This window comes from Esox lucius, chromosome 18 (assembly GCF_011004845.1).
Source record: "Esox lucius isolate fEsoLuc1 chromosome 18, fEsoLuc1.pri, whole genome shotgun sequence".
NCBI classification, from domain to species: Eukaryota; Metazoa; Chordata; class Actinopteri; order Esociformes; family Esocidae; genus Esox; species Esox lucius.
Window position 1 is genome coordinate 8,514,533 of NC_047586.1, and position 25,279 is coordinate 8,539,811.

General features: G+C 40.9%; 2 protein-coding genes across 2 annotated transcripts in view; one reads left to right on the forward strand and one right to left on the reverse strand.

Annotated features, from left to right (window-relative positions):
• The window catches only part of nt5dc1 (5'-nucleotidase domain containing 1), a 42,409-nt gene that overhangs the window by 16,441 nt on the left and 689 nt on the right, over positions 1 to 25,279 (reverse strand). Inside the window, exons 2-6 of the mRNA XM_010882857.5 lie at positions 24,783 to 24,874; positions 24,078 to 24,149; positions 23,800 to 23,909; positions 23,528 to 23,607; positions 23,356 to 23,437 (exon numbers count right to left, since the gene is read on the reverse strand). Of these exons, the coding sequence (XP_010881159.3) occupies positions 23,356 to 23,437; positions 23,528 to 23,607; positions 23,800 to 23,909; positions 24,078 to 24,149; positions 24,783 to 24,874 (436 nt within the window). The remainder of the gene's footprint in view (positions 1 to 23,355; positions 23,438 to 23,527; positions 23,608 to 23,799; positions 23,910 to 24,077; positions 24,150 to 24,782; positions 24,875 to 25,279) is intronic.
• On the forward strand, positions 15,718 to 23,221 carry col10a1b (collagen, type X, alpha 1b). Its single transcript, XM_010882856.4, has 3 exons — positions 15,718 to 15,832; positions 16,317 to 16,443; positions 20,731 to 23,221. The coding sequence occupies exons 2-3, from the start codon at positions 16,332 to 16,334 to the stop codon at positions 22,587 to 22,589; spliced, it is 1,971 nt and encodes a 656-aa protein (XP_010881158.1). The 5' UTR covers positions 15,718 to 15,832; positions 16,317 to 16,331; the 3' UTR covers positions 22,590 to 23,221.

Below are 25,279 nucleotides of genomic sequence, written 5' to 3' on the forward strand. Positions count from 1 at the left end.
GCAAGCAGCTTGGTGAGAAGGCAACAACTGTTGGCGCAATTATTAAAAATTGGAAGAAGTATAAGATGACAGTCAATCTCCCTCGGTCTGGGGCTCCATGCAAAATCTCACCTCGTGGGGAATCAATGATCATGAGGAAGGTGAGGGATCAACCCAGAACTACACAGCATGACCTGGTCAATGACCTGAAGAGAGCTGGGACCGCAGTCTCAAAGAAAACCATTAGTAACACACTACACCGTCATGGATTGAAATCCTGCAGCGCACGCAAGGTCCCACTGCTCAAACCAGCGCATGTCTAGGCCCGTCTGAAGTTTGCCAATGACCATCTGGATTCTCCAGAGGAGGAATGGGAGAAGGTCATGTGGTCTGATGAGACAAAAATAGAGCTTTTTGGTCTAAACTTCACTCGCCGTGTTTGGAGGAAGAAGAAGGATGAGTACAACCCCAAGAAGCATGGAGGTGTAAACATCATTCTTTAGGGATGCTTTTCTGCAAAGGGGACAGGACGACTGCACCGTATTGAGGGGAGGATGGATGGGGCCATGTATCGCGAGATCTTGGCCAACAACCTCCTTCCCTCAGTAAGAGCATTGAAGATGGGTCGTGGCTGGGTCTTCCAGCATGACAACGACCCGAAACACACAACCAGGGCAACTAAGGAGTGGCTCTGTAAGAAGCATCTCAAGGTCCTGGAGTGGCCTAGCCAGTCTCCAGACCTGAACCCAATAGAAAGTCTTTGGAGGGAGCTGAAAGTCCATATTGCCCAGCGACAGCCCCAAAACCTGAAGGATCTGGAGAATGTCTGTATGGAGGAATGGGTAAAAATCCCTGCCGCAGTGTTTGCAAACCTGGCCAAGAACTACAGGAAAGGTATGATCTCTGTAATTGCAAACAAAAGTTTCTGTACCAAATATTAAGTTCTGCTTTTCTGATGTATCAAATACTTATGTCATGCAATAACATTTTCTGGATTTTTGTTTTAGATTCCGTCACTCACAGTTGAAGAGTACCTATGATAAAAATTACAGACTTCTACATGCTTTGGAAGTGAGAAAACCTGCAAATCGGCTGTGTAAATACTTGTTCTCCCCACTGTATATGTTGTTTTTGCCACTGCTTCCATTAATTACCCATTGTATTCTCCTGGCTTCCTTTCTTCCCTCTGCAGCTGAGGGGGCGTACTTGGAACGCTGAATGGGTGACAATTGCAACATCATATCAAAAAACCTATGAATTCTGATATTATAATACAGTGAGCGTCAGGCCTTGTCAGGCCAATTGACATTGTATGTAGCTGAGAGCACAGCGGCAGGACAGGCAGAGAATAGGACACTGATCAGTCTGAATGTCTGCGTGTCTGTCTGTGTGTGAGACTGTCTCTTCTGACTGCCTGCGTGTCTGTGTGTACGCCTGTCTGTCTGTGTGTGTTTGTGCGTGTGTGGCTTTACAAGTGAATATCTGTGGATGAGAGAGTGTTGGAAATGCTCCCCCCATCCATGTGAAGCCTGAGGCTGGGCACAGTTATAGTAACTGTGGTGTGGGGGGGGGGGGGGGCCTGACTGGAGCACTGCCCAGCATCTGTGCGGCCGGCACCAGGTCCGACAGGCCAGCTCTCTCAGATACATCAAAGACCCGACGACAGGATGCACGAATCAACAGTTACAGTGCAAATTAGGGCAGAGTGTGGCAGTTCAGAAAGAGCTGCACCACAAGTGAAGGGAAAATAGCTTGTTCCGCAATAAGCACACTCCTTTTTATCTACAGAATCAACAGGGAAGGTATAGGTTATGGAAACCAAAATAAACTCAGCACATTTGTGTAGTCCTATTTGAAGTGAATGGATGACAACTGCATGGCCATGTGAAAATAAACTATACGGAGTACATCTATTTAGAGGGAAGCTATACCGTGGACAAACATGTTTTCTTTTCCCTAAAAATAAAGTGAGTAGTCATACAGAATAGGGATATTTTTTGATGCACCTGCTTGAACCCCGGGAACAATTTGGCAAGAGCCACCAGTAACAGAGCGTTGGCCACTTTTAGAAGGCTGACCACAAATTGCTATATTGTGTCCGCTATGACGCAGTTTCCTATCTCTTTGAGGTCTGCGAAAAGACAAGGACAGTCTTCATTTGTGGCCCATGGTGACAATAATGGCATGGTTCAATAATGCCAAAAGTCACAGATTCTTATTTTATCTGTTTTTCCTACCGTGAGAAATATAGGAAATGGGCACAAACATTATGAAAGACAGTCAACATAAACCTGTGTCTTCAAGACTGGGTGCCGTCTATCATAAATAGCCTTTAGGTTCAGGGATCTGCATGTGATTAAAAGCAAGTGAGAGCACGGGACAACTGATGGCTTCATGGTGATTCATCATCCTGGCACCTGATACTGCAGACATTATGAAGGCTAGTTACGCCACAGAAATGAAATGCCCAGAGAAAAGTGTAGCTGGGAAAGAAAAGCACCTTTTCACACTTTTGGTCACGCACAAGCTCACGATGTGTTGTTTCATGACGATATACTGACACGAAAAATAAGACAGACAGGTGATAGACAATAAACAATGGATGGCAGTTCAAAGATGTGGATGGTGGTTTTTGGGACACCAAAGTTTGGTTAGCTCAGGGACACTGACGCCAGCTGCATAGTTGTGCTCCCTTAAAGGCAAAAGTGTGGACATTGCAATCTGTCATTATATGAAAACCTAAGGTATATTTAGCATGGGACCACTTAGGGAAAGATGAGTTGGATGGAACTGAATTTCAGGATCAGATCTCCATTTTCTAGTCAAATGTCAAATCTTAAATTTGTGTCACACATTACAGTGAAAAATCGCCATAATTGCTGCAAGTGCCATTACATTGCAAAATGGATATCTCCAATGCCATTATATTCAGTGGGAATGGAAAGATTAATTTTCTTCGCCTGTGAGCATGTGTCGGTCATAAGAGCCCCTCCCAAGTGAAACCACCCGGCACCCAACTGCTGAGTCAGGGAGAGGAGGAAAAGCGGGGACAGGAACAGAAGAAAAAGCAGACAGAAACAGAAAGTGAAAAATCTGAACAAGCCCAGCCAGGTTCTGTTTAATGACAGGGGATTATGACACTTATGGAGATGAATGATCCCTGCTGTTTAAAGGTACAATCTCCATAAACAATGCTTTTAGATCTGCCATCGAGCACGGTATAGCCCCAAACAAAGCCTTATTTATAGCTAGAGTAATTCACCAGCGGTTCTCTGTGCTCTCCCGGTCACCCCCCAAACCGTCCGACGTCTCGCAGTTCGGTTGTAGCCTTGAACTGGCTTTCCTAAATTAAACAGCCACCTGAATGAAGCAGACCGGTTTGACTGGAAGGGCAAACAACTCGACCATGCAAACTAAGAGGGCACAGTTCTGAACGGGCCCATGTTCGCACGATAATCATGGGGAAGATCTATTAAAGTCTATTAAAATGTCAATAAATTCAGAACGCCAACCCCAGTTCGGGATATAAAAGTCTGCGGTGAAAATATATTAACCAATTAAACAGTGCAGATTTCATCCCACTTCACTTTCATATCACAAATAGTAGAACAGCAGTCACTTGGATATATTATTTTCAGTTGTAATGTAGGTAGTTTCAGAGAAAATATTTTTCTACTCATAAACTACGAGAGACATTTTATATTAAGGAATACTTCAACAAAAACAAGTTAATTGTACTCTACAGTGGAAAATGTCCCTACATGTTCACACCAAGTGAACTCTTTCTAGTATGAGAGGGGCTGACTTTTTTAATATCAGGACTATCAGGTGTTTTCTGTACTCCACATTCAGCTGTTTGCTCTTATTGCTGACATGCTGACATGGCACTTAGCTAGTTCCCTTATAGAGGCCACATAAATATTGCATGTCAGTGAAACGTTGAGACTTGATGACTATAAACACACCAAAAATACTGTTTCTGATCAAATAAACGCACTGTTGCTCCCACCCTCATCAAACAAACCTGCCAAAATACAAGTATGGCCACCTAAGTCTATAATGACTCTGGACAATTAGGCTTGGTACCATACGCACTGTTGCTGTTGTTGTTGGACGCAGAAGCTGGGGTTTATCTCACTAATCTAACAACAAACAAAACCAGGGCACAATGATGAGTGTTGGACATAACAGCAGACATTCCCACACTTCAAAGTATACCACCTTAGCAGGAGCCACATGAAAATGGACGATTTCTTACGCTCCATTGTTCACCCGATTAAATATCATTCACAAAAACAGCCTAAACTACCATATCGACAACCACGATAATAAAGGAAATGGGAAAAAGAATGAAAAACATTGAGTCATGTAAACATTTATTATTGGTAAAAATTAAAAAGAAATAACCAATGTAATTTTGCGGAAATGATTTAGAACAGACACTCACTAACAAAATAAAGCATTTACTGTAATCATTTAGTATGTGTAATCAAGTAACAAAACACATGTAATTGGATCAGCACAATGCATTATGGCACTTTTGTGTCTTATGGAAAAAAAGGCACTTCTTTATTTGTTGGTTAGCAATTCCAACAACAAGTCAAAGACCACTTGGACAACACAACCAATGCATTTGGTGGTTCTTTTCCTGTTACAAGGACTCTTAAAAGCAACGTAATAACCCAGCAACTGAAAGTCATCAGATTACAAGTGTAACATACCTGATTACTATATCGGACAGGCAACTAATAACTGCTAACTACCACATTTGGTAAGTAACCTACCCTAGCGCCGGAGTCTGGTGTAGCGGTATAAGCTCCCGACTCTGGACCATACACGCCCAGTGGCGAGCCCCGGTTTGGCCCGAGTGTCTGTGCCATTCCTATCTCTCTCCCCGTAGATACCTGTCTCCCTTAGCCTCTGCATCATACTGTCCTGTACCCTCCCCTACCCAAAGAGGGTACAATAGTGTGCACTCATTGTATGGTAGCAATCACAGCACAACGTCTGCTAAAAATGAATACTAGGATCTTCTACCACACCACAATGCCTCACTGGTTCCCTGTTTCTGCAAATAAGTTTGGCCAGCTCCTTTCAGTGGTTGTGGGTAGTGGGTACCCTGTAAATGTAAACATAGACAGCCAAATAACCTTTCCTGCCCAGTTTTCCATTGTCGTATCGTTTAGGACCTAACAGATGGACGACATGGGTGACTTCATGGTACCAAGTTTAACATGTAACCTTGCGTTTGTAAAAACATGGATACAGTTGCTATGTCAACACACCGTCTGCATGCATGTACACGCTCCATTGACGATACACAGTATGTTATATAAAATCACAGGTCCATTCCTGCCTATGGTTCATTAAACGTAACAACACAGAATAAGAACATTAATTTTGTGTCTTTGAAGTTCACAAGAACAGACCAAAGTGCAGTTTCACAGAAGCCAAGCAAAGTCTTTTAATGAGCGCGTTAAACATGAGCAGTCCAAGTCAGAGTGTTTATGAAGAAGACCTGAGACTATAGCCCCCTGAAGCAGTTGGACATTTTACCACATATATATTGGGTTGTATATAAAATGGCTGATAAATGATGGTACCTCATTTTGACTGATTTAAAAGGCATATGACAAGCCTGTACCATAACCTTTTCTTCTCTATCCCACTGTCCAGAGCACTTTGAATTTTAACTGACTGATTGTATCTGTTGCTAATGGATACTCAGATGGGTATTTGTGACTAGTTTGGGTCACAGCTCAGAAATTCTGAAGAATAACTGTTCCGGTGTTTGCTGCCTTTGAAAGGCACAATTAAGACATTTAAAAAATGTACAGTGATAAACACTTAAAATATCACATTTCTATCCAGTGGTTTGGTGTTTTTTGGTTCCCCGTAGAAGAGAAATTCATACAAATCCCACATGAACTTACATTAATTAATCTTATCTTTAACGTTGCACAAACGTTTTAGGTGTGAACCCTTTAGACAGCGTGCGTAGGTGCTAATGGCAGGACAAGTTACACACAGGTGGGCATTATACATTTCCACAGTCATTATTGGTTCAGTCAAGACATCCATGCAGAGGTATCTTTAAAGAGGAAACATTACAATTGTATACAATTAAAAGAATAAGAAATTAACTCCTATAAAAATAAACAATGATGTCAAAGCATAAATGTTGGGAGGGTATATTCAGCCTACAGGCTTGACATGTTTTTATTTGACAAAAACATGTCAAATAAAAACATGTAAAGGAACATTCCTCACTGTGACCTGCTGTGGCAAGCTTTCCAATACGTACCATTTACTCATTTATTTTCAGCCTCTACTGTATATAACGTAACTCCTAATAAAACAAAATTTGAATCATTAATATTGCAGGGTTACATATGCTTTGCACAACAGCCTTGGGACAAGGATACCAGCATTTGAACATAGGGAATATCAGCGACAGAGAACAGTCAAACTTATGGTAGAAAAACAAAACAATTTACGGACGAGAGTGTGAAATGACGTTGGTTGGTTTGATGAAAGCACATTTATATTTTTGCCTTTAAGTACTATGTTTGACCAGCATTAGCTGAGAAACTAGTTATTTACATCTGCAAGACTGCCAGCGAAACCTAGCAAATGTCACCGTTGTAGTGTCTATGTTTACGGGCATAATTAGTGAGCTCCTCCCAGACACTCAGTAACTCAGGCAAAGTGGTGAAGTAGACTGCATGCAATGTACTGTATTCCCCAAATGTGCAGTTTGCCATCAACTATATCTTGGAAATTATAGTTGTAAGCTATCTAGTATTTATTTAATTGACAAATCAAGACTACAGCACAAAGTAGTTCATATTTTGTTACTTTATTCTTTCTGAGGAGGGCTCCCTTTGATTAAATGAGATGTAAGAATTACCAAACCAGCTCCTAGCCTCCATCAAACCTGCATTGTGGCTTAGAAGTCAATGTAAAAATACAATAAGATTGACAATCTTATAGAAAGCCAGCAGTAGCATCATTCCATTTACATTTGGCAAGCTATGAAACAAACCATCTTGGATTGTTCTAAAATTGTTACTGCAATATGAAATAGATTGGATATGCAATATTATTTTGTTTGACTAGTATGTGATCTGTGAAATTAAGCTGATTATACCTAAAGTATTTTATTCATAGGATTAACATAACATTTAATTATTAGAGTACCATGAGTAAAGTTGTCAGAAATGAAACACAGGAAAATCTTTATTGAGCCACCACACATTAGTGTAGGGTCCATGAATGCAGGTTCCATGTCCACCTTAACTGCACAACTATTTCAATATCCAATGTGGTACCAAAATGCATTTATTGTATTATGTATTATGAATCCTATGAAAGGAAATGTATAGGGTGCATTCAATTACTTAATTCTCTCTGAGGTCCAATTCTATATGAACAAAATCATGTTCATGTAAGATAATCATGTCTGTTTCTAACTACTGAAGCGATTTCAGAATGATCTGAGATGGCTTTGTGCTTTTAAAGTGGAATGACTCAGCAACGACATTATTAAAACCTTCCACTTTATTGTGTAGTCATCTACGTTTTATCCCATTTTAGGTTTTATTCTATTTGTAAGACCTAGCCATGTTATACAGATGGTCAGCCTAAACAACACAGATTTACTGAATTGTCAAGTTGAATTCGGAAAATGTTATAATATAGTGCTTCTCAGAGCCTGTTTCTTCTTGTGCTGATTGCCCACTGACGAAGCTGTTAGACCGATCCCACCAGAACTGCCATTGATTGTTTCCAGCTAAGCATCACAGGGAGAAGAGATCTGGAGGGGGGTGGATGGTAATATCCTGCTTGGTGATCACATTTACACAACTGTACAAGGATTTTATTAGGATCCCCATCACTGGCTGTACAAAGCAGAAGGTCTTACTGGAGTCCACAAAAAATTATAACATAACATAATACAGAAAATCACCTGACAGTATAAGGACAGAACTACCTAACTTACAATACATTAAGACACGTTTAACGCAGACAACATCATACAATTATGATGACAATACATAGCAATCCAATGCTCTACTCACAGGGTTTGTACATCTTTTCTGAAGTCAAATGCAAGCACTTTTCAACTGCACTAAGTAGGTGTTATGACCACTATATAAAGCACATGTGGCAAACATTTCTCTGGAAAAGCATTTGCAAACTGCACATCACTAGCTAATGTGGAAACACTTCTTTAATTAAAAGAAATTCAGTAGCACAATGTAATAGCTTTGAAATTCTGTCAATGTCATTTAGTTATATTTTACAACTTCTCCCTGACAGCAATGACTGATGACGGACGGCTCTGCCGTCGAAAGGGGCGTGGAACATTTAAGCATGGAATGTGCATAGGGGCTTTTGCTGAAAGCAGCAAGAAAATTGAGGGTTCTATTAACCACTTTGCTTTTCTTTGCAAAGTCAAAAATACTTCTACTGAGCAAACCTTAACTTTGATGTATTCATAGTGATTAAGATGGAGGCATGGTTAACGAGCCCTCACCAAAGATCATTAGAGTACAGTTATAGAACCCAAAGCAGTTATATATACACATGACTTGTATCTCACATGCTCCCCTGGCCTCACCCGTTATTGGCTGATCATTTGTGGAGGAACAACTTAAGCATTAAAATGGGGAAAGCTGACTTTATGTCTTTCCCCTTAACCAAGTGAAAGTTTCTGAACACTGAAACTTACGGTTACTCATCTAAACAATCTTTAAGACTTCAAGTCAATGTGGCAGTCAATCTGACTGCCACATCACTATCAGCCTTAGATGCTAGATGCCATTTGAAGCAAAAGCATGAATTTATCAAATGAATGCCTTTCCAAAGTCAATTTATAATGTTTTTCCTGGTAGTACATTGCTTCAAAATTCAGTGGCAGACCTATGTAATTAATCTTCTGCAACTGCAGGAGCCCAAAGATGTGGAAAAACAGGAAGAAAAACTTGTTTCCACAATCTACACATAGCTGTTTAAGTGCCTTTGTTTCCAAATCTAACTTGACACGTTTCTAAAACTGTCCAGTAATAGCTGTTGGACACATGAAGCACACATTTTGGGAAGAAATGAGAACCCAACACTATCTTTAAATGTTCTTCAGTGTCTACGCCAACTGTCAGAATGTGTAAATCTCCTCCCACTGCTTTTTATTTTCAAACACACCTTGACAACAACAGGTTTCAACAGACTTTAATGCATGGACTCCACAATGTCATAATAGTTATGCATGCAGACGTGTGGTCTACACATTGCCAACAACAATTGTATACATTTAGGGGAAAAGTACATTCCTTAATGACGAAAAATAAGAATAAAACCTATATCTGAAATATTTATCACCATCAAGTATAATTGGGTGAGTAGACCCCCCCAAGTCTAATGAGGGTAATTTAATTTAATTTCCAACAAAAAGGAAATAAGATTTTTCCTACTACAAGACAATGGCATTCATGAGAAAAGCATTTTTGAGAAGTTCCTGCTCATTCATTCTTGGCACTGGTTTCTGTTGAAAAAGGTAGCAGCTAGACTATATCTTGAACTCTACCAAACATTCTTCCCACTGTACTGAAAGTGGTGTCCAGGGATTCTTCCCAACCCACATACCTAAAATAAAAATCCAACTAAGAAAAACAAAAACAGACCTGACCAATGACAGAAATCCAGAAAGGGGAAATCCAGACATTTTAAAGAATTGAATGAAGGCATGCTACAGGCCATCAAGGAAGATATAGGCCGCTTGCTTCAGATCATGTGTACAGATTGTGATTCAAATCTAATATACTCCACTGAGCAAAACCTATGAAGAAAAACATCATATTGATAAAAGGCAATGAACCAAAAAAAGGACCTACTGTTTCAATTCAACAATATGCAAGTTTGTTACTCTTGTACTAGTGGTGATTTACACCTTCAAGTTTCTGTGAAGGTTTTCAACCTGGCCCAAAAATTAAGCTATTGGTTGTCTACTAAAATGCATCGATCATAAAAAATAAAATTATCCGACAATGACCCTTTTAGCTTTGTAATTTGATAAACACAGGAGCTCCTTCCAGAACAGCAACAACTAAACAAACAGAAAGGTCCATGTCTGTTTAGGACGTTGGCTTCAATGTGACCGACATCTCGCCAATTACTACAACAACACCTCCGGAAGCCAAAACCAAAGGGCCGACTGACAGCTCTGACCAGCCATGCCCAGGGCAGGTCTTTGCTCCTCGGTTTCCCTAGCCATAAAGGGCTGGAGCCTGAGGCTGGGCTTGACACACCAAACTAGACAGGATCTATATGATTGAAAAGAAGTCCATGGGAACCAAAGAGTATGGGATGAAGGGAGAAAAAAAACAACACTTTCAATGGACTGTAAAATTATATGTTATCAACAAACGTAACCATATAGGCATATAACCATGCAAGCAGACTGGTTTAGCTTTATCGTGACCATTAATCAAAGGTTAACCATGATGTGAATTAGACTTACGGGCACTGCACACATGGCAACCTTGGCCTCTTCAGGAACTCAAACCATTGAAACAGGATACCAGCGTCCCCTGGTCACTCCTTTTAATGACGTGCCAGATATTCCTATAAAATTACTAATCAAATCCTAGGTAACCTACTAACCGATAAATGGTAATAGACAACTACATCTAAATGCACTTTATACAATACAACTTATGGCTTAGTTCATACTTAGTCAAAAATGTACAGTACAGGTTGAGGATTTCAAAGCAGATGCTTCTTGGTCTGCACACTTTTGCATTAATTGCAGAAAATCCAAATCAAAACAATCAGTCAGACTTGAAAATGTTACGCTTTGGATCTTACTTTGCCTTGGTCAGAGTTGACAAACATATTTTGAAGAAGATTGCGCAAGAGAAATGGTGTCTTAGAGGATAGCTGTGGGATTGGCTTGTGTGTCCATGTAAGCCGTTTGTTCCATTTAAAGAGTTCTGGAGGGTGTGGACTGCATAGTTAGACTGAAAGGCACTAGTCATTAAGGTTCTCTGTCTCCATGGTGAGTGTGTCCTGCCTCGTTTAAGATAATTGACTTCCAACAACTTACTCCCATTACCTGGTCCTCAAGTAGAGCCTAAAATTGGAACTAAATCTGATTTGGAACATTAACAGACTTCAGCGTGAAAAATATAAACATTTTTTTGGCCATAATCATTCCTGGTTTTGCTAGCGATTTTTCACTTAAATACGTCTTAAAATGAGAACAAAAAAACAATGTCAGGAGGGATGTATTTGGGTTTCTGGCTCCTATTTTAAAACAACCTCAGCTTCCACAGGTTGGTCAGCTCTGCTTCTGACCGTGATTTTTAAAAGGGTGTCTTTTGGGTCCCTATAATTGTACCCATACTCAACTTAGAAAGCAAACATCAATCAGTCCATTCATAAAGAGGCAACTGCCTGTTAGTGGCATATTCGGTTTATTAACGTAAAATCTGTATCCCAGTAACTTCCCAGCTAAGACAAGCTATATTTAGACTCCCACTTTCCACTCATCAACCTGCAATTATTTTCTGCTTTCTCTCAGGCAATGAGGCATCCTCAAATCACCAGGACCAAATGGAGAAGACAGATCCTTAAGACAGACAAATATGTCTCTCTCACCCAGACTGGTCCTTCACCAGCATTCTAAAACTGAAACAACCACCAACACAATGATTATAGAACCCGGACGGCAAAGCCAAATGCAGGGAAAATGTATGATGTTATATAATAATGACATGTTTGTATGGCCAATATGATTACAAGGTTTGTGTGGCCATCTTACATAAAATGTTGTAAATTGTGAAGTTTTGTTTGAATAAATTGCATATTTAATTGTCTACAGTCTTGTAAAAACTACACCCCCGGGAAAGTAATATTAATTTAAACATAATTGGACAAATGGAAATTGGCACTAAATTCCAACCACATTCATTGATATAGGTAACCCAATTAAAAAAATTAATTAATAAATAAATATAACATTGATTACATTCATGCAATTGAAATAAACAGGAATTAAATTTCCTTTGTGTAAAACGTTACTACACCCATACAACAAGCAACCAAGACAGGTGCAAATGTTTAAAGAAACATCTTATAAGTAAATTGGGAGGGTCCAGCCTTCCATGAAAATTAGAGACATACTAGTTTGGTCTTAATCATATGGGTAAGTGGAAAAACATGATGCCAAGATAAAAAGACCTATCTGAGGTCTTCAGAAAAAAGACAATTAATGCCCATGAGCCTGGGTTAAAAAGCCATTTGCCAACCATTTGAAGTATGTCATTCCACTGTCTGACGGATCATCCGCAAATGAAGAAAAGTCCAGACCACTGGCAAACTACATAGGACTGGTCATCATACCAAATTTAGTTCAAGAGATGCCCAAAAGGTCCTCATATAAGTCTTGAAAAACCCCAGGTTAACATCAAGGGATATACAGGCCTCTCTTGCCACAATCAACGTTGAAGTGAATGAGACAAGGATGCAGCCTCAGCTCTCAAAAAAGAAACTTGTGACACAACTGACTTTTGCCAGACAACACCTGGATAAATACCAAAACTACTAGAACAATGTGCTCTGGAGAGATGAGGGAAACGAAGAGTTGCAAAAACAAAACACTGCCTTTGAACAGAAGGACCACATCCAAACTGTAAAGCCTGGAGGGAGAGGCATTATGGTTTGGGGCTGCTTTGCCCCATCAGGGCATGGCTAAGTTGTCATCATTGAGTCAACCCCACAAATTCCATATTGTATCAGAGAATTATTGAGGAGAACATAAGGCAATCTGTCACATAGCTTAAGCTGGGCCAATTATGGATTCTGACACCGGACTCCAAAACAAACACGCAAAGCTACAAAATAATGGCTGAAAAAGAGAAATGGAAGGTTGGGAGTTAAAGCCCAGATTTTAATCCTATCAAAATGCTGTGGGGGCCGTGCATGGAAAAAAAACATCAAACATGACACAGCTGAAGAATTGCTTTAAGGAATAGTGTACAAAAAGAAATCCTCACAGTTGATGTAAAAAGATTGATAGACAGTTATAAGAAACAGCTTCATGAAGTCATTTCAGGCAAAGGGGGCTACACCAGCTATTGAAGCTAGGTGTGTACATATTTTTTTGCACCTTGAAATTGTGAGTTTTGATGAATTAATGATTTCAACGTATTATCCGTCAGTGTCATTTGTTAAATTAGTGTCATTAATAAAATTACTTCACTCTGTCAGCAGTGTTGAAGTAAAGAATACATATCCATATAGGCAAATACATATATAAAAATGAACCCATAACAATAGACTATAAAAAGCATTCAATGTTTTGATAGGGCACACCTGACAAAAAACATGATAAAGGCAAAAGGGCTATTGCAGTGGCATAGAAAAAGATTCAGCTATTAATTAAAACGTCTGCCTAGCACTTAGTAATTTGAGAAAGATGATTGCACAGAGTGCACATTATACACGTATATCTACAAACTGGAAGATATATTACACCAACTTAATGGGTTAAATGGCTGACACATTTTCTGCGGTGTCAGAATTGCAGTCATCACCATAGCAATTAAAACCAACGAAAGTGAATATTAGTCACGTCTGGAGAGAGAAGCAGCGGTGTTCTTTGACATTTTCAACAGCTGCAGTATACAGGAAAAGTTACAGCGGAGCCTTTGACCGACTCTGCCATTTCTAAAGATCCCGTGTAGCTCATTTCATAGAGCATGGGGTTTGCACTGCCAGGATTTGTGGGTTCAATTTCCACAAGGGGGCAGTACAATGAAAGAAAGTGTGACTATTAATGCAAGCACTACTGTAAGTTGCTCTGGATAAGCGTGCCTAATGAATCACTGTAAATGTAGCTGAGGAGGGAAAATGCCACCACTGCCTAACGTGGCCCATGTTTGTTTATTTTTTATAAGGCCACAGTATCATGATGAAACACTGGTGAATCAAGTGATTCTGAAGGTGTTTTCCTTCCTCCTGCAACATTTGAAACATGGTTCTCTTTCTCCCATACCCCACAACGTCTTTTCTGTCTATGTGCCTCTTGTCTAGGCAATAATTTACTTCAAATGACACAGTATACTTTTAGATATGGAGGATTAATTCTGACAAACCACAAAATCGTGAACCCAAATAAAAATAAGCATGTTGCCACTGTGCGGTTAACACAGCTTTCATGGTGAAAGTATGATGGAGGGACTGGAGCCTGCAAAGTTAAGTGTTGACTCCACCTCTTGCGACTCTGTCATTTCACTGAAGGGGGTTTACCAAGGATGCCCGCGGCTCAACTGGGCTTCTTCTGCAGGCTGTAAACTCTACAAATTGAAAGTTATATTTCAAAAAACACACAATGTTTTCCTAAAGCCAAACACAGGCCGAATCAATACACAAAAACAGAATACAATTGCAATTTGATGCACCGCCGATGTACCGCAAACAATAAAACCAGTCAACTGAAGAAAAAGGTAGACAAGTACTAAAACGACATAAATAACAGTGTCATTTGATGAATTACGCAGTACTCATTACATAGTGTATTCAGCAATTCCAAGCGACAGGTGGTCATGATGCTTCTTGACACGATCACCAAGGAGATTACTCCACTCCAAGTGACACAGAAGGGCCACAGTGCATCTTGACATGAATAGTATTTTTTTTAATCCAGGTGACACAGGATAACTACACCACATGTCAGAGGCCGCACTCCACATTAACAGTTACCATTAATTTGAATTAACTGTATTTAAAGTTATTTTCCCAAAGATCATGGTGGACCTTTGAGGACACTTATTTTTAAAGAGAAGACCTTGGCTGGACCTTTGTTGACACCAGACCACAAGCACAGAAACTCAACTCTGCCCTCTGGTGTATTCATCTGCCAACACAGTATCAGCGTATGCACTCTACACCACATAGGTGAAACAACCTAGCTCTCAGGTGAATTAAATAACATGTCTAAAAATGCAACTGATGTTTATGAGAGTTCACTGAGCAGACAAACTCTATATTGATTTTGCTACCACAATTCATGCACAATCTGCTGTAAACATCTTGCAAGAGAGCCATATATGAACATGTGTTTGCCTGGTGACAGTTTAAAGGGCTAAAACTTGACTGCGGCCTGAATGTTTACTTTATTAGGTCTTAATGCTCCAGTTGGTCTGGTCCGGTATTATTTACTTTTACAAAGATGGACTACATAGGGTGTCAGGGATAAAAGCCCAAGTACAGACTTTCCAGGGTAAAATGTTAACTCACTTTGTCAATAAAAAGTTATTTTGGAGACAACGAAGATAAAGCTGCTCCACAGCACCTGTCTGTAAGCGGTTTAACTAGGCTGAAGAGGCGAACATTTGTTGTTTTCTCAATTCTTCAAAAACACTGCAATCAACCTCTGGAGGCTACATTAATACGACTTCAATATAACTTACAACCAAATACACAGGCAACCATCAAGGCTCAGAGATTCTCTGAATGAAATCTATTTCATTGCCATTCCATTGAAGATCGGTTAAGGGAGAGATGGAGGGAGGAGTTTTTAAAACGCTATGAGAGGACGATCATCCTGAAGTGACAAGCCTCCTCTGAGGACATGGCACCCCTCATTAAAGCTGACATCACAGTGGGGCGGTGCTTCTGTACTAGGTAGACGTTGGGTGATGCTGGAGACAGATTTGGTATAAATACCCTGAGCCCAGTGGCCTGGGCAGCAGCAGCCAGCTCAGAACCTCCTGACTTAAGGACTATACAGCACGTGCCTGGACAGCAGCCTTCCCGACCCCCACAGATCTTTGGGAGCCTAAACCTCCTGGTAGGTGTAACACTCTCTCTGACCTGCTCTCTTGCTGTACATGTGGCTCTTGTATGGTCCTCTGTGCATGGTGCTCAGAGGTACAGAGGGTGAACGGTTCTATGGGGGAGCCGGCTGGGGTGATGCGGGAGGCAGGTGGGACACAGTAGAGGATAAGGTCAAAGTAGTAGAAGCTACCGGGGGTGCCTTACTCCGGGCCTGCGTCCTAACAGTCATGGAGATGACATGGTGTTTTTGGCCGTAAGTGGGAGTCTGAAATCTGAGGTATTTCTGAAGTCTAACAGAAGATTGTGGCTCCGCAATGTTCCCCTGCTTATGTTTGGCAGTCAGACACAGGATTTTCTGTTTGGCCTACTGGCCCTGAAATACAGTGGCAACAGAACAGCCACAAAACTGTATGTATCACCACTGAAGTGCATTCTGAAAACCATTGACATTTCAACAAACCGACAGGATGTCTGATTTGTGTTTGTCTTCCTCACAGGTTTAGCTTCATAAGATGGACCTCAGGGTGACAAGTGTTCTCCTCCTCCTGGTGACCTTGGCCGCGGCTACACCAGAGAGATACCACGTTAAGAAGCATTCTTATCCCACCAAGAGCCATGTCCAAAGTAGGTCTGAACATATTAATGTCCACCAGCATGTTAAAACAACTCTGCAGATCAGCTCTACAGCACCTATTTTTGGTTGGACTGTTCAAGTCTTGAGAGCACTAGAGGTTTATCGTAAGGGTCCAACATTTTTCTTTACCACCTGAATAGGCAAAACTCTTGTCAGTGACTGACAGAAAACACTGTGTAAGTAGACCCTCAAATGTCAAACCAGAAGATAGTTGGCTGTTTTGAATTCTTTAGATATAACAAATAGGACTTAAAGCATCCGGAATATGGACAAAAAGGCACGGATACTGAAGATACATTAGCCAACCTGTCTTAAGTTATTTTGGGGCAGAATTAAGCTGAAATTTAAAAATATAAATCATGTCTTTAAATGAAAAATATATTTTACTGTAGAAGTTAACAAGGACACTGAACTAGAATAATCACAAATGTAGAGTATTAAATTCACAGGTTTGATAGAACATAATACTTTGGTGCAACCCATGGCATGTTTTTACCAGATCATGGTTGCAATATGAAATCACAGGCTCATGCATTCAGCTTCCAAGGCAGGATGGACTCATTCATCAACAGAAAGTAGATAACACACATATGATCACAAGAATTAGGATAACCATTCTCCCAGCCGTAGTGCTAACAGTCAAGACCACAGAGGTTATGCAGAAGTGAAAGCTAAAGGCAATTATCCCTCCTGAATATCTTATATAAAAATAAATAAAAAACAGCTCCAACATACCAGTTAAATGTTGCTAGCTGGGACATAACACCGCTTCCAAGACATCTTCTCACTCCTGACAAATATTTAACCATCCTGCTAAACATTATACTATCCTCTCTTCAGGAAAAAGCTCAGAAGACAGCTGGGAAAGTAGAGAGGGTAAGACAGTGGGGCTTGACAAAATGGCTGACACCAAAGATGACACCATTCTGTCAAGAATATCTTCTAGATTGTTGCCGCTCAACAACACTCTGGCACTTAGGAATAATGGTTAAGATGTTGTAACCAGTTCTTATGGACATTGTCCTCTGACAGAAATTGAAACATTCCCACGTCAACAATGATTTTTTGTTTTATCTTCAAAGCAGATGTTACCATGTTGCACCGGGCACACCCAAACAAACCGCTTTCTAGTGCTTAAATTGTCCCAAATACCAAAATGCTATTACAAATATGCTGCATGATGAAAAATAAAAGTAAGGGATATATACATCTTTAGGACATCCAACATTAAAATGAAGGATTCATGACAGTGCCTGTATGGGACTACAGGGCTAGCAATGAATCTGGGCCTACATTATGTTGACTAGTCATGGTTGAACAGCAGGCAATGCCACAGTGCTGACAGATGTCAGTATTATCACTTCCCAGTTCCTTGGGTTTTCACTTGGCTGCCAAGCTGTCCAGTTTTGGCACATTCTGTTCTTTTGTGGTTTTAAACCTACTCTTCAGTGGCATTCAAATTACAGCCCTGTTTTACTGTTTTGTTCTCTAAGTGTTATTCCAAAGCAGAAGAAGCCAAACACTTCTTGGTGTGTTTAGTAGCTACGTAACATCAAATCGACCGCCTTAAACCACAGCAACAATACACCACACTTAAGGAACATACTCAGGAGTATATCACTTTAAAGTGTTATACTCAACAGGAAATGCAGTTTCAAAAGGTCACTTTTTCTTAATGTCAGTCAAAAAGGTATTCATCATCTCTCAGATATTCAGGCAAGCTAGAGCATATGGCAAACCCTGATCAGTATGAATTTAATTCTGACAGTGGTAAACGTCATAACAGAAATAGCTCTATCTAAATAGTTATATGGGCATAATAGCCCATTTTTAAATAATATGTAATAAACAAAATGGCTTCAGGAAACTGCTGAGGTTTTGTTGGCTAACTTTTTAAAAACACATAGGATAAAAGTATCCCTACAAATTTCCAGGACATATGACCGGCCCTATACTAAAGAAAGGGTTCAAGGTGACGCACATATGTCAAAAATGGAGGACCACTAACCATATACCAAGTACTAAAGACAACCTTTAATTAAAGGGTTCAACGTAATGTGGGGAAATTAAACTAAAATAAATGTCTGCAGTAGTGTAATGTAGTCCTGTTATTGTGAAGGCAACACTGAACTGACCCCAGTGTTTATGTGAACCATCTCCCCAGACCACCGCAGGATGACCCTGGGAAAAGCAATGCTTGGCCACAACCACAAAGCCTACATTAAACACTCTGTTGTTTAAAACGCATTATGTTGTTTAAGAGTGGAATACCAAAATAGACGTTACTTGAGGATCAAGGTATCAATTGATCAATTGAGTGGAATATAAGAACTATGGTGTCCACAGAAATTTGGAAACGTTTTTTTTTTTTTACTTGAATACTCTGAAGAGCAACAGTTCATACTTTGACTTAATGTTAACTTTGCTCCGGATGGACCTCTGAGAGCTGTTAGTTTAGGCTCCTCCAAAAAGGAGAGGTGAGCCCGCCATATCGGGTGCACGCGGACCAATCAGTTAACTGCCTTGCTGAAGAACAGACAAGATTTTTTTCACCCTGTTGCCTCTGGGATTCTAATAAACACTATGCTACATGCACTTGATGCAGGAAACCCACTCTTGGATTCTTTCTGAACTGGCTTAGCTTGACTTATTAATCAATAATCATATGAACAGGCAACATATATTACCATTACAAGCTTTCCAAACATATACGATCCATTTTGGGCATGTAAGACAAAGCATATTCTTGCATTGAAATGTTAAAGAAAGATTGAGCAAATGTTTTAGATGCATGCAAAAATAACTAAAATCTTTAATTAATCTTCAAATACTTTGAGGTCAGACAAAGGATAGAAGTTCAAAAAACAATATCTAGTAATGCTGCATAGTCCTAGAAAGGTATTTTGTATATAAATTGTACTTGTTTTGAACAAGCTGAAATACACGGAACAAATTATGAAACAATAAAAAGTATGATTTCACAATTCAACAAAGGTGGGGGAATAGGGCTTGAAATGAATGGTTTGAAATCAAATAGTGACAGGACAAAATTGGGACCATTGCAGACAGCTAATGACAGAGAATGATCTGGCCTGGGTCTTCCGAGCAATGCACAGACACCATTCAACGGTCAGCTGACTCGACTTTTCTTGCCATTTAAGATCAATGTGATTGCGACCCTCTGTGACTAAAAGAAAGCCAACTTTACTAAAAGACGCAGTATTTATGAAGAACACTATCTATATATGCAGTTACTTTGCTCACATGCAGAGGCAATAATTCCTTTGACTTTCTACTCCCAAAATGGCAATGTGTAGCTCCTTTTGCTTATATATGATTTCCTGTGTCTATAAATGTCATACCTGCGGGTACCTGTCTTACCTGTGCATGCAACTTTGCATATAAATTAAGAGAACATTGGCTTTCAGGCAGTTCAAAGAAACCGATGTTGCCCTACACAGAAATTGCAGTGGGGAGCAGTCCAAAATGAATGAAGGCAAAACTTGTTTCCAGGCTACTGCAATCAGCAGACAAATGCCTGGGACATCATTCATTCAAGCTTGTGCTAAGTAGGTGTAATCATGGAATTGTATGGGTGTGATCAGCTAAATAAAGTATGTTTTAACTAAAAAGATTTGCGAACTGGCTGCCTTGGCAACTTCTGCCCATGAATCTCAACATGTTACCTAGCAACAATAAAACTCCCTTCAACGAACTGGGAGGATAATTGATAATCAAACCTCTCCCAAACCTGAGTTGTTGCGATGATGTAAGATCATAATCTTGAATTAGACATCATAAAATTGAGGAGAAAGAAACAAGTAGAACTACAAAAAAAACATTTTAGAAAGTTTGCTTAGAAGATCTTAGTTGCACAATTTTACATCTAGCTAAGAAGTTCCTGCGTAAACAAGCAATGTGTCATAATGCACAACACTTTCCATTATATCTAAGCCATAGCCAGCCACTGCTTATGAGATGAAAAATAAGCTAATGAGCCAAGGCATCACTAAATGTTCCTTCATCAAGCTAGCAAGCTACTGGTTTGATGTATTAGCCTACCACCCTTTGTACACATTTGGGTCTCAGAATGAGATTTAGTGTGGTTCAAATTCGCTCTCTTAGTGGTCCTTTGTTTATAAAATGGCCGTTCATTCAACTGAAAAATAACACTGAGATGAGACAAAAGAATAGAGTCCCTGATTTTAAACCAATCATATTGTATTGTAATGTCATTTTTACCTGCATCTTCAATAATTACTTATCTACTTCCCCAGCTGTTGCAGGGGAGCCAGGTATTCCGGGAGCCCCTGGTCAGCCAGGTCCTATGGGCCCCCCTGGGCCTCCAGGCAAGAGTGGTATGGGACATCCTGGACCAAAGGGCCCACCAGGCCCACCCGGACCAGCTGGCTACTCTGCATCAGGCAAGCCTGGCACTCCAGGTGGTCCAGGGAAACCAGGTTCAAATGGTGCGCCTGGTGAAAAAGGCCATCCTGGCCAACCTGGACCTATGGGTCCAAGAGGATCACCCGGTTCCCCTGGAACCCCAGGACCTGCTGGATACTCTTCTCCTGGCAAACCTGGCCCACACGGTCTGACGGGACCCATGGGGCCAAGGGGTGAGCCCGGACTTAAAGGACATCCAGGAATCCCTGGTGCACCAGGGCTAAAGGGAGAGAGTGGAGTTGGTATCCCTGGGGCACCAGGTGCAGTAGGTCCAATGGGCCCAGTAGGCCCATCCGGTATGCCTGGTCAACCCGGAGTTGGTAAGCCTGGTGCCACTGGATACCCTGGGGAGCCTGGGAAGGCAGGCACTCCAGGTAGGGATGGAGCCCCAGGACCCATGGGTATGCCAGGGCTTAAGGGCCACAATGGAAACCCTGGGGTAGGAGCACCAGGAAAGTCCGGTGAGAATGGCACTCCAGGTATGCCCGGAAACTCTGGACCTAAAGGTCCTCAGGGACCTGCTGGACAACCAGGTGCACCTGGCATTCCAGGAGTTGGCAAACCAGGTGTCCCTGGCTTACCAGGAGACAGAGGCGCACCAGGTACATCAGGAACCACCGGTCAGAAAGGAGAGCCAGGGCCAACAGGTTACACTGGGGCAACAGGTTCTACTGGTCTCATGGGTCCAGCTGGTCCCCAGGGAGCCAGAGGATTCCAGGGAGAGCCAGGTGCGCAGGGACCTAAAGGTGACCTCGGCATGATGGGACCTCCTGGGCCAAAGGGAACCAAGGGAGATCAGGGACATCAGGGTTACGCTGGCAAGTCAGGTATCCCTGGGGCAGCAGGCCCACCTGGTTTAACAGGTGCCACGGGACCACAGGGTAATAAGGGAGCTCAGGGCCATACCGGAGCTCCAGGTCAGCCAGGCGCAAACGGGCTTCCAGGAGCAAAGGGTCACACAGGAACACCTGGAGGACCAGGGAAACCAGGCGAGAACGGCCTCCCAGGCCCAAGAGGCCCAGTGGGGCCTGCCGGTCCATCAGGTCAACAAGGCCCTAAAGGTCACCCAGGTCTTCCTGGTGCACCCGGACCAGCAGGCCAGATGGCAAAGGGAATTTCTGGTCCCCATGGTCCACCTGGAGTTCCTGGCTCCAGAGGTCATGATGGTAGCCCAGGTCCTATGGGACCTCCTGGCCCACCAGGTCCACCGGGAGAGATAGTCTACCACCACGAGAAAAGCATGCCAATCAAGAGCCATGAAATCGTGATGCCTCATCATGAGATGATCAAGGCCCCTATGTCTGCCTTCAGCGCTGTTCTCACTAGGGCTTACCCTTCAGCGGGATCACCTATTCAGTTCAACCAGATTGTCTATAATGGTGAGCAGCACTATGACCCCCACACTGGCATCTTCTCCTGCCAGGTCCCAGGTCTCTACTACTTCTCATACCACATGCACGTTAACGGTGCCAACGCATTGGTGGCTCTGTACAAGAACGGTGAGCCAATCATGTTCTCATACGACGAATACAACAAGGGCTTCTTGGATCAGTTGTCTGGCAGCACTGTCCTGATGCTGAATATCCACGACCAAGTCTACATTCAGGTGCCTGACGAGGAGACCAATGGCGTCTTCGCTGCCGACAATGTTCACTGCTCTTTCTCTGGATTCCTGATTGCCTCAACGTGATACAGACCCTAATAAAACCTTGAAACCTTAAAGAAACTAAAGAAATAACTAAATTAACAGTTTAGTTTACAACGTCCACTGAGATCGGGTTTGTATTGCAGAGTAAAAAGTACTCATAATATTCTATAAGTTAATTTGTATTTAATGAGGCTGAAAAAGCAAGATTGGCAATTCTCTCAAGTATTCCTTTGAGCAAGGCATACAGTTAACTGTTAATAAATTACAAAGAAGATTATAATTTAGGAAGTAAATTTTTTTATATTACTATTTCCTTTCTCAGGATTTACACAAGTGTTCAGCAAACAATGATCAAGGAATACAAAACACACAACAAAATGGTGCTCTTTTGCTGCCTGTAACATTTACAGCAGATGTTTCTTTTTTCGAAGTGTTTAATAAATGTCTTGTAATATACATACAAAGGAAGTCATGCTTGTTTTGTTTATTTTTTAGAAATGCTGTAACTCAGATCGCAGCAGCTTTAACAAACCAAGTGTGCTATTGCAACACAGAGGATGAAAAAAAGTCATTGAAACATGTATTATGTCAACAACTATATGCCAGAGGATGCATTATGCTATGTTCAACATATTGACCAGAGTAAAGAATAAAGTCTAAGTTCCATAAACGGATGCCTGTTTCTTACTTTCTGTGTTTACGAAAATATGGTTAGATTTTTCTATTTCAGCACACCGTTACGGCCAATTAAATAGGTGCACTGATTGAACAAGTTAAAATTATGAATATTAAATAGTCCTTAACCTACCTTTGAACGCAGATGTATTGTAATTGTGATCGATGGCAGCAACTATGTCCTTCCAAAAGTCTGAATTCACTTCACTGCCACGCTGTTGACAAAAACAACATTTTATAAACGCTTTTTTTTACATGAATTATCCACTCTTTATGACGATGCAATTTTAAAAGTGACATTTTACCTTGCGCAACATATCGACCACACTTCCACAAAGAAGAGCCCCGGGTAAATCAAAATAGTTGTCATAAAAATAGTACTGAGCTGCAGAGAATAAAAAAAAGAAATGACATTTATCATAAGCAATCAAATCAATCATCAGTCCATAAATCACAAATAAAATATGAAGAAAAATTAAGGTTTTCTGAAGATAACACTGTCAGTAAAATGCACCAGCATCATAAAAAGTACAAATTAACATTTGGATGGGGAACAGATGTTAGACTGAAAACTTACTAGATCTTGTAAATGAGGTATTGAGGCTATTGAAGTGCTTCCATTCCCTGTTTGGACTGTAATGTTTAATGATCTCTTCTGTACTTAGGTTAGTGGTCCCATGGGTTGCTCTGATCAAAGCAAACAGTTTAAAAATGTTTTTTTTTAACAAAATGGCAAGCTCCAATGTTGTAACCTACATTTAGAGAACCACTTAAAAGCTGGCATGTTTCCCAATCACTTTAAAGGAGCTAAATATTAGATAATGTATTTAACAGCACAATTTACTGGAGCCCTACCGTAAGACTGTTCCATCTTCTGCCAACTTGACCAGGTTCCCATCCTCAAGGTCAACCACTAGGCCTTTGAAACTAGACATAAAGAAAACACATTTTGTAGTAGTCACTGGCAAAGAAAAAGTCTGTCGATCAATGTCCAACACCAGGGGTAATCAATAACAACACATTCAACCAAGGTTAAATATGTGTTTGGAGTAGATGGCAGGGGGCTGCACATTTTCACTGCACATTTTCAACAACCAAGCCCAAGTCTCTTTGTTTGTGAAGGAATGCTTGGAACAGATATCCTTAATATGACACAGCGGATTTGAGTGCATTCGGACAACACAAATAAATCACAGATTAAAAACCTATACTCTTTAGTAACCTCACATTATTGTTGTGGGCCATAAAGAAATTGCTCACGGGCCAATGCTGGCTCAGCAAGCCTACTGTTGTCATCCCCTGTTGAACACTAAACAAACATACTAACCAGGAAGCCAACTTTCACAGGACACCATGTAGGGATCCAAAATACCTTCTTTAGTAAAAAGAAAAAATTATAAATTTAAAAAAAAAGAACACTTGCCCATTATCCAATGTTAAAATGTGATTGTAGAATGATGATCTAAATGTACAAGGGAACACCTCAGTGACAACAAATTACAGCTGAGAGAGGACGGAGGATTCTCTTCCATCATTCTGCTCTTGCTGCTCGTGACTCACCAGAAATCCCAGGTAGCAGGGGTCAGTGCAAGAAGGTCCTTATCATAGTCTCTGTGCTCCACCAGATACCTTGTAAAGCTATCATAGATCAGCTGCAAAGAAAGCATTCATGAAGTGTTACTTGTATTCTGTCCACAGGTGGTGAGAACATTCAGTGACATTGGACGTGCATTACTGTACCACAAATGCAGTACTGTACTCTTTTGACAGCTAGAGCACAACGATGGATCTGGCCTGCGTTGTAAACCTATTGGCTTCAATGTAATTTACGTGTTTCTAACAGAGGATGCCATTGGGTATCTGCGCTGGCATTTAGATGTCACGGAGACATGCACGCTGTGACTCACCAGACAAATTGAATGCCTGCTGCCTAATTTTTTGTTGTACACATATTGCTAATAAATGTCAATCATGCTGTAAAACAACATACACAGTGTTATTACGTTAACAAGACAAATGTTGCAAGAGCGAAATAATCGCCTGCGTTACAACGTCGT

What these genes read in the sequence shown, in the direction of transcription:
- col10a1b (XM_010882856.4), top strand. Translation starts at nt 16,332, where the DNA reads ATGGACCTCAGGGTGACAAGTGTTCTCCTCCTCCTGGTGACCTTGGCC. An exon ending in CACCAAGAGCCATGTCCAAA is followed by an intron (nt 16,444 to 20,730) that starts GTAGGTCTGAAC and finishes CTACTTCCCCAG; the next exon opens with CTGTTGCAGGGGAGCCAGGT.